General features: G+C 54.2%; 1 protein-coding gene across 1 annotated transcript; it reads left to right on the top strand.

Annotated features, from left to right (window-relative positions):
• The first annotated feature begins 625 nt into the window (after window positions 1-625).
• Window positions 626-7,219, top strand: KRT8 (keratin 8). The gene is made up of 8 exons (XM_016201323.2): window positions 626-1,020; window positions 3,407-3,615; window positions 4,246-4,306; window positions 4,804-4,899; window positions 5,497-5,661; window positions 5,984-6,330; window positions 6,459-6,517; window positions 6,807-7,219. Exons 1-8 carry the CDS (start codon window positions 682-684, stop codon window positions 6,986-6,988), a joined length of 1,458 nt encoding a protein of 485 aa, XP_016056809.2. The 5' UTR covers window positions 626-681; the 3' UTR covers window positions 6,989-7,219.
• Window positions 7,220-9,092: the final 1,873 nt, after the last annotated feature.

Below are 9,092 nucleotides of genomic sequence, written 5' to 3' on the forward strand. Positions count from 1 at the left end.
GAAGACTGCCAGTGTGTGTGTGTGAGTGTGTGTTCATTCCACAAATATTTACCTAGCCCCTCTTGGCACTGCACCAATATAACAGTAACTGCGGAGAGACTAGGCAAATGGTTGACCTCAGGTTCAAGGATTCAGAACCCAGGTTTCCTGTCCTCCAGCCTTGGGCAGACCTTCACAGTCGCTCAAATTGGAAAGAAGAACACGGGATGTCAGCTGCTCACAGGAGACCCAGATGGCAGGGATGGCTGTCCTGCTGTGCTTCTCAGTGCTTGCATTGATTTCCCACAGGCGGGAAGGAGACACGACTCAGGAGTCAGGGCTGCAGTGGCTGGGTGATCCCTGGCCAGTGTCTGTTACAGGAAACTAGTGCAAGGCCACCGGGTGCCTGCGTTTCACATTCACCGAAGTGCTCTTTCGTGGGTTTCTGGGGTGGTGCCGGATTGGGCTCCGGGGTGGGAGTAGCTCTCTGCTGCCCCCACCTGAGTCGGGCTGTAGGTGGCAGGTGTCGGGTTAGGCCCGGCCTCCTCAGGGCCTGGCCACTCAGGTACGAGGCCCATCCCCCGCCCTGGGGCTGGGCCCTCTTTTATAAAGGGCCATGCTGACCCCCACTTACAAACAGCTTTTGGCTCCTTCTCGAGTCTCTGTTGCTTCGGCCTCCTCGCCTCCACTCCAGCCTCCAGCATGTCCACAAGGGTGACCCAGAAGACCTACAAGGTGTCCACCTCTGGCCCCCGGGTCTTCAGCAGCCGCTCGTACTCGAGTGGGCCCAGCACCCGCATCAGCTCCTCGTCTTTTTCCCGGGTGGGCAGCGGCTACCGGGTCGGCCTGGGCACCAACATGAGTCTGGCCGGGGGTTACGGCGGGGCTGGGAACATGGGGAGCATCACGGCTGTCCAAGTGAACCAGAGCCTGCTGAGCCCCTTGAAGCTGGAGGTGGACCCCACCATCCAGGCGGTGCGCAACCAGGAGAAGGAGCAGATTAAGACCCTCAACAACAAGTTTGCTTCCTTCATCGACAAGGTGAGGGCTCTGCCTGTGAGCCTCGCTGTGCCTGGGGTCGGACGGGGGTCGCTCCCTTTCTCTCGGCCGCCCTGCCCGTGGCATACCTCCAGGCCCCACTGGCATCCTGCTGGGCCCTGCCCGCCCTGGCAACCCTTTCTTCCAACCTGTGACTCACTCCTCCCATGCTCTTGGTTCCGGCTGGTGCAGGGATGGGGAGGGGGTCCGGGCAGCTTCTGATTCCAAATCTTGGGGCTTCTTTTCTCCCTCACCCATCGCACCCCAACCCAAGTTCTGACCGTGGGTAAAGCTTTCAGCCTGGAAAAGTCCCAGCTGTTTAGCTGTGGGGTGGGAGGGGCGCCTCTCCTCCAGGTGCACCCTTCTCCGCCAGCACTGCCCAGCAGCTTCCCAAAGGGGCCCCCGGGCTTTTTTCTAAAATTGGGAGCTGGATAGGATTTTGGGGGGAAGGAACTGGCGTCGTGGTCTAAAGGGACAAATATTGATGGAAGCCTGTGGCGTCCCGAGGTCTGAGTGCGGGGGGCACCGGGATGAGTCATACTTGGCCCCTGCCCTGGAGCCTGCGGTGGGCGGGGCCGGGCGGGGCCGAGACCCGCCCCCACCGCGGGGTGAGGGGCCCGCCCGCCGTCGACGGGACTCGCGGCTCCACCCGGGGAGCCCTCCGCGCCTGGGGTTGGGAGGGGTGGCTGGGAGGGGGGGCGACGCCAGGGGTTGGCTTGAGGAAAGCCCATCCGGGATTCAAAGTCTCCGGGCGTTGGACACCCCGCCCAGGTTTCACGTCCTATTAAACCGTAGGGTTTATGGCTTTAGATAACGCGTCTGTCCACCAACGCCCCTCTCCCCGCTCGGCCCTTGTCCCCTCTCTCTTCCCTCTCAGCCTCCGCCCCAACGGCCCGGCTCCACCGTCCCCGGGGCGAGGCCAGGCCGCGTTTTGCAGCCTCGGGGGCCCGCGCCCTCCGGGAGCCCGGGGGCCTCAGCGGGCGGGAAGACTGGGCCCCTCCCAGCTGCCTGGCTCCTGGGAGGCATTCTGGGAACGGAAGGCGGGAAATCCTGGGGCAGATTAGCATCTCGAGGGATTGGACTCCCCCAGGAAGCTCCAACTCCCTTGTTCTTTGGGGAGGGCTTCTTAGTTCCCCCTAGTTCTAAGCACCCTTGACAAGATTGCTTCTTGACTGCGTCCTACTAGCTCTTGAGTCCTCCCCCGAGTAGTTAAACACAGGCTCTGAGTCCCGATTCCTGGTGCCCATTGCTCCACCCTTTCCTTTGATGGGCTCGCTTGCTGAATCCGATTTCCTCATCTATAAAATGGGCACTATAATCCCTAAATCAGGGGTTTTGCCTAGTCAAGCATGTAATGAAGGTAAAGAGTTCAGCAGTCCATGGCCAAATGTTATAATCACTTATTTTTCATAATTTTGGGGCAGAATGACCTGGGGAAGAAAGGGATTTACAGAAGGGGCTTTAGGCCAGACCCTGAAGTCAACCTTCTTTTCTAAGTCCCTCCCAATTAAAAAAAAGTGGCAACTTTGGGTTGATTACGGAAAATAAATTCCTCTTCTTGGAACCGGTCTGTTATTTTTTAAACATTTCCCTTCTAACATGCCTCGATTTCATCCTGAAATCTGGATTTCCTTGTGCCCAAGGAACCCGGGACATTTGTGTTTGGGGCAGAGAGGGTTGTGGTTTCCGGGGTGTGGCAGGGTGGGGGTAGGGTGGGGGTAGGGTAGCAGGGAGTCTTTCATTTGCAGACTGATCTGCCTCGTTCTTTGTCTTTTCCCTGGACACAAGTGACTTTTACACGGATGGGACTCCTGAAAGAACCTGCCTGAGCTCCTCTAGGCCATTGCAGGGTTGAGGACCCCTGGGCTCTGAGAGGGGCAGCAACTTAAGGTTATGCAAGCCAGGTTAGTAGCAGTGTTTGGCCAAAATCCAGGTCTTCTGGCCACTGCTCTCTAGGCCCTAAGGCCTACATTTCCCTATAAACTGTAGAAGTTCCTCAAAGCCACTCCAAATAATAATGATGATGATAATAGTAGATAATAGAACAATCTACATTTTCTTTTTCAGTTTTATATAAAGTGTTAACACTTGTCTATTTTTACTGATCTGTAATACATAATCTAAATCAAGAAGACCTATTTGTTCTGCAAAACAGTTTCAACATGATTCCCCTAGCTGTCTCCTTCCAACCATGCACCCTTATGTCCCCGCCCCCAGAGTCAGAAGGACATGGCTCCCTACCCCACTGACCACGCTGCCTCTGTTAGGTCATAGCTAACTAGCTTCCTGGGTTTCGGAGACCCACTGTTTGGGGAGTGGACAACACTCCTTGCTTCCCCCCAAGTCTGTGCCCGATGTGGACCTTTTCATTCCCTCCTCCCTCATGCAGGTGCGGAGCCTGGAGCAGCAAAATAAGATTCTGGAGACCAAATGGAACCTCCTGCAGCAGCAGAAGACAACTCGCAGTAACATGGACAACATGTTTGAGAGTTACATCAACAACCTTCGGCGGCAGTTGGACACGCTGGCCCAGGAGAAACTGAGGCTGGAGGCAGAGTTTGGCAACATGCAGGGGCTGGTGGAGGACTTGAAGAATAAGTGAGCTGCTCTCCTCTGCACTACTATCTGCTCAAATGAAGCCGTCCTGTTCTGTCCTACCCCGGGGGATCAGAGGCCTAAGACCCCATGGCCCTCCGCTTGTTGGACAATGTGGTCTTATATAATTACTATGACCATGTGACCAGGTTTTCTCAGGAGAGTCAAGTTTACACCCATTGTCCTGGCATAATTGTTAGTAGCTCTTACCCCTTTTTAGTCTCGGAATTATCAAGATTTGGACAACAAATTATATGTTAATATTTGCATAGCAGACCTTGGAAAGACGGGTAGCCAACAGGCCCCTGATATGTCTTTATTGCCCTGGTCCTTTTTTATTCTTTACCCCTGATTTTCAGCACAACCTGGAAAGTTCTGGCCAAGGTCTCATGCCAGTCCCTGTTGCTAAGCCTCCTAATATGCCTACTATGCCCAATCCAATGAATATTCATGGATCTGGAGAGAGGTTTCCTGCTCCAGGCCTCCCCACTGGCTGATGAGCAGAAGGACCAGGCCAGCCCCCTGATCTTGTATTTCCATGAACTGAATTTTCTAGACAGCCTTGCCCCCTCAAAAGACTCAGGGCAACCTCCCCTCTGCCTTCATCCTTTGATTCTAAGTCTTCCCTACCAGGTACGAGGATGAGATCAACAAGCGCACAGAGATGGAGAATGAATTTGTTCTCATCAAGAAGGTGAGGGAGTCCCCCACCCACACTAGACACTGGAGGCCGGGTCTTAGAGGCTCGGCCTCAGGCTTTCTGGGTTCTGACCCGAAATGATTCTAAGTAATGGGCCAACATTTGGGTGCTTCCTAGATATATAGCATGGAAAGGTAGGCAAGAACAGGGAGGTAAGGGGGTGCCTTTGGACGGAACTCTGGGCATCGATGTTGAGACGTCGAAATGGAGCAGTAGAAAAATGGAGCACTAGAATGGAAGTCTAGCCATAGAAGGCTTCCTGAAGGGGGGGGGGGGAGCCTTCCTGAAGGCTTCTTGCAGAAAATTGAGTAAAGGTGTTTGGGCTGGGAATGCAGGTCTGATGGGGCAGAGGCTGGACTGGAGGATGAGGCCACAAAGTGAGGTGGAGAAGGCACTAGCTAGAAGGTTCTAAGTCCAGGCTATTGGGTGCTCCTGGATTGGGCTCCAGTGTGGGCACTCAGCTCAGGGGTCCCCTCCACAACACCCCCTAGGATGTGGATGAAGCTTACATGAACAAGGTGGAGTTGGAGTCCCGCCTGGAAGGGCTGACCGATGAGATCAACTTCTACAGGCAGCTGTATGAAGAGGTACGTTCTTGTTCCCCCAGCCTCATCAGAGGCTCCTCCCGGCCCCCGGTGCACCAAGAGACAAGGGCCCGCCTCTGAATAATTACAGCTATTGATATTAACTCAGTATCGATGTTCTCTAGTTCTGTCCCCCTGTGTGAGGGAGGGTTGATTACCCCATTTCACAGATCAGAAAATAACTGCAGAGAACAGAAGTAGCCTGTCTGAGATCATCATACACAGAATGGTGACCCACTGGCAACTTGGGCCTGCTCTGTCTCAGAGCCTTTGTTTTGAGTCTTTGGGCTCTGGGAGTCCGCTGTAGGCTCAGTATCAGTAGCAGATATCATGGAAGGGCCCTGCCCTTTTGGTTACTCCCCCAAAGCCAGTTTTTCTTTTTCCTGGCCTTATTTCATCCTTACATCCCTCCAGGTTCCAGGTCTTTGACCTATTTTGCTTCTTCAGGAACTTTGCCCTCTCCCAGGTCCTCAGGACCACCTGTTCCTCTCCTCTCTTGTTGTTCCCCTAGCTTGTCCCCTAAGGAAGGCCCTTCTGCGAAAGGGGGCTCCTTGTGTGCAAGGACAGGGCCTGAGTCACCCCCTCCCCTCTCTACCATAGGAGATTCATGAACTGCAGTCCCAGATCTCCGACACATCTGTGGTCCTGTCCATGGATAACAACCGCTCCCTGGACCTGGACGGCATCATCGCTGAGGTCAAGGCCCAATACGAGGAGATCGCCAACCGCAGCAGGGCTGAGGCTGAGACCATGTACAAGATTAAGGTGAAGAGCAGGGTCACTAGGCTGCCCCTCCTTTTCTGGCTGGTTCTGTGCCCCAGTTCATGAGCAGGGAGCAAGGTTCCAGATGCCGCTCTGCATGCTATGAGCTGGGACTGCCGGGTGGGTGCTGCGGAAACTGGGATGCCCCTGTGCCCAGAGGTCTGGAGGAAGGCCTTCAGTGTGCATGTGGTGGGGTGCAGAGGGCGGGGCAGAGGGAGATGACCTGGGCTCCGGTGACTTGGCTGAGAGGGCACTCACCCTTGGATTGAGGGCACCTTGGGTTCCAGAGGCTTCTCAAACCTCCTTCCTCATGGCACCCCCACAGTACGAGGAGCTGCAGACATTGGCTGGGAAGCATGGGGATGACCTGCGCCGCACGAAGACTGAGATTTCTGAGATGAACCGGAACATCAGCCGATTCCAGGCTGAGATCGAGGGCCTCAAAGGCCAGAGGGCTTCCCTGGAGGCCGCCATCGCTGATGCCGAGCAGCGTGGGGAGCTGGCCATCAAGGACGCTCAGGCCAAGGTGGCTGAGCTGGAAGCTGCTCTGAGAAACGCCAAGCAGGACATGGCCCGGCAGCTGCGGGAGTACCAGGAGCTCATGAACGTCAAGCTGGCCCTGGACGTGGAGATCGCCACCTACAGGAAGCTGCTGGAGGGCGAAGAGAACCGGTGCGTGTGGGGGTATTTGACTGGCCCTGGTACCCTATCCTTGGGACCTGGGGCAGGGAGGGGTGGGTTCTGTTGTCCTGGGACAGGGCCCAGAGTTGGTCCTGACATGCATGTGTCCTTCGGTACAGGCTGGAGTCTGGGATGCAGAACATGAGTATCCACACCAAGACCACCAGCGGCTACTCAGGTGAGTGTCCCTACTCTGGGGGACAGGGCAGCAGGGCAGGGCCTTTTTACAAAGCCCCTATGCATTTCCCTCTTGTACAGCTGAGAAAGCTGGGCCCAATTAACTGTCTTTTCCAGAGTCGTATAGTTAATATCAAAGCTCTGTCCCACCCTGTTCCTGGTATCCCCTATAGTCCTAGACTAGTGAACCAGGGCAGCTCCCCATCCCCGGGGACTGGAGGGAGAAGGGGGTGTTGGAGCCTAATGTGTGCAGGGCTCCTGTGCTCATGTGGCTGCCTCTCCCTCACCAGGTGTGCTGAGCCCATCTTACGGGAACCTCAACTATGGCATGGGCTTCCAGGCCAGTTTGGGCTCTGGCGGGAGCTCTGGCTCCTTCACCCGCACCAGCTCCTCCAAGACAGTGGTTGTGAAGAAGATTGAGACCCGAGATGGGAAGCTTGTGTCTGAATCATCTGATGTCCTGCCTAAGTGAATGACTACTGCTGTCCCTCCTGTCCTCCAAGCCTGCGGGAAAGGAGCTGCTGTGCAGGGGAGCGGCGGGCACAGGAGGCCCGCCTGAGGCTCAGCCTCAGTCCTCAGCTTCCCCTTGGGGTGGGAGAGTTTACTGCCAGGGGGACTACCTTTTTCCTATGTCCACAACATAAAAGCCAAAACAAGTGTTTTTTTTTTCCAAAATAAAATCTCAGCTGGCTCAGCCAACACTGCTTGCTGTATGTGGAACCCTTGTCCACGGGATGGGAGAGAGATGGTCAGGAGGCATGTCCCTGGCATCAGGGGTTGGGTGGAGGTGGAGGGGCACCGGGAGGAAAATCTCACTTTCACCTGTTCCCAGAGAGGCTTCTTGGCTGAAAGCTAGTTGAGGCCTTGGTCATTAAAAGTGCTCTCAAATACCTCATTTCATTTTATCTGTGCAGCAAACCCTGGAAGTAGGCAGAGCAGGTTTCAGATGGTATCAGAGTAGTTTAGTGTCCCCATAGACACAGGAGGTCGACATCAGGACTGCTTGCAGATAAGGAAAAGCCAGGCCTGGAAAGACTGAGTAATTGGCCTAACTAGAAAGTGACAGTTAGGGATTTATACCCAGGGCAGTCCTGTTCTCAAGGCCGTTCTCCTCCTTGGCCGGGCACATGGTGTTTCCTTGGTGGCCAGAGAGGTCTTTTTACCGTTTTCATTCCTTTGCAGTCAGGGACCAAGGAGTCTTGGTTTTTGCATCTCTTCAGAGGCCCAGAGTCCATTCTTATCAACTGGGTGTATCACACCATCTCTAGAAGCCAAGATAGTATGGGACTTGGCATTGATAAGTGGGCTCTTTCTACTTTACTCATAGTCACACCCATCCTATATTGCTCTTTGCCACCACACTCCTACCCTTTTACATGAGTGTTTTCATCATATGTACAGCTGAGTATGTAAAGGGCGTGTGCATTCTGTTTGCACATGGAGGGTGTGCTGTGTGTATATAAGGGTGTATGGGTTCTGTAGGTGTAAAGGCCTTTGCCTGTCTTTGTTGAAACAGGGTCTCCAAGGCTTAGGGCAGGCACAGAGTTAGGATATGGCTGGGTGGGGCAGTGCGTCTGGGGCACTTTGGTTCTTCTGCCACCACTAGAGTTCTAGGCAGACATGCTGGCCCCTTGGCACAGGACAAAGAGGACAAGTCCTTAGCATGGCTGAAACGAGTGCATTTCCAGACCTGAAACACCTAGGGAGAAGAAATGAGTACATGCAGAGGGTGCAGGAGTGGAGACAGCCTGGCAGGTGGCACTCAGGTTCTGGCCTTGCTGTGCAGTCCCCAGGGCTCTAGCCCTTGGGTCCTTGACTCCCTGGACCCTGGACCCCCACCTGAAGGCTCATCTCAGCTGCCTCCCTCGCTGCCCGCCTCAGTGGAGCTGTTTCCAGACAGCCCAGGCATTCTGCACCCACCCAGGGCCAGGGCCAAGGTGAGGTTCTGGACTGGGTCACAATAAAGGACTTCCACTTTTTGATGATAAAACCACCATTATAGAAAGCTGTGGCTCTCTAACTATTTTGGCAGCTTGTAGTAAAAAATTCATTTTTATTACAATCTGAAAACATGTATATAACTGAAACAAAAATTTCATAAAACAATACCAACCTTCTGCCCACTGTTCATGTGTGACTGGCCCTCTCAGTGGGTTCCAGGAGCTAAAAGGATGGTGTTAGAGCCCAGGCCAGCACCGGTTGAGAGGGACCTCTAAGGCCCTAAGTCAGTATTTTCAGTTGTGCCCCACCCAATCCTCCCTGAAGCTGACCAGCTGTCTTATTGGGGCCCTGACCCCAGGCACTGGGCACCCTGGGACAGCCAAGGGCCCCACTGATAGTCTGACAGAGTTTCCACATCCCAGGTGTTTGTCCTGGGGACAGACAAAAAAGCCCCAGGGATAATTCCCTTTCCCTCCTTCCTTTCTTTCCACTTTATTGTATATCTACAATGTGATCAAGGACATTCATTCATCATGCAGGAGGCACTGTCCCCATTTACCTTTTAGTATTTAAACAAACATAAGAGGTGGATATCTGATTCTCATTTCGATGAGGACACTGAGGAAGGATGGAAG

This window comes from Miniopterus natalensis, chromosome 2 (assembly GCF_054644295.1).
Source record: "Miniopterus natalensis isolate mMinNat1 chromosome 2, mMinNat1.hap1, whole genome shotgun sequence".
NCBI lineage: Eukaryota > Metazoa > Chordata > Mammalia > Chiroptera > Miniopteridae > Miniopterus > Miniopterus natalensis.

Bases quoted from the DNA above. Each gene is read 5' to 3' on its own strand.
- KRT8 (XM_016201323.2), top strand. From the start codon at position 682: ATGTCCACAAGGGTGACCCAGAAGACCTACAAGGTGTCCACCTCTGGC. The intron at 3,616-4,245 runs GTGAGCTGCTCT...CTTCCCTACCAG, and splicing joins GTGGAGGACTTGAAGAATAA to GTACGAGGATGAGATCAACA. The intron at 6,518-6,806 runs GTGAGTGTCCCT...CTCCCTCACCAG, and splicing joins GACCACCAGCGGCTACTCAG to GTGTGCTGAGCCCATCTTAC.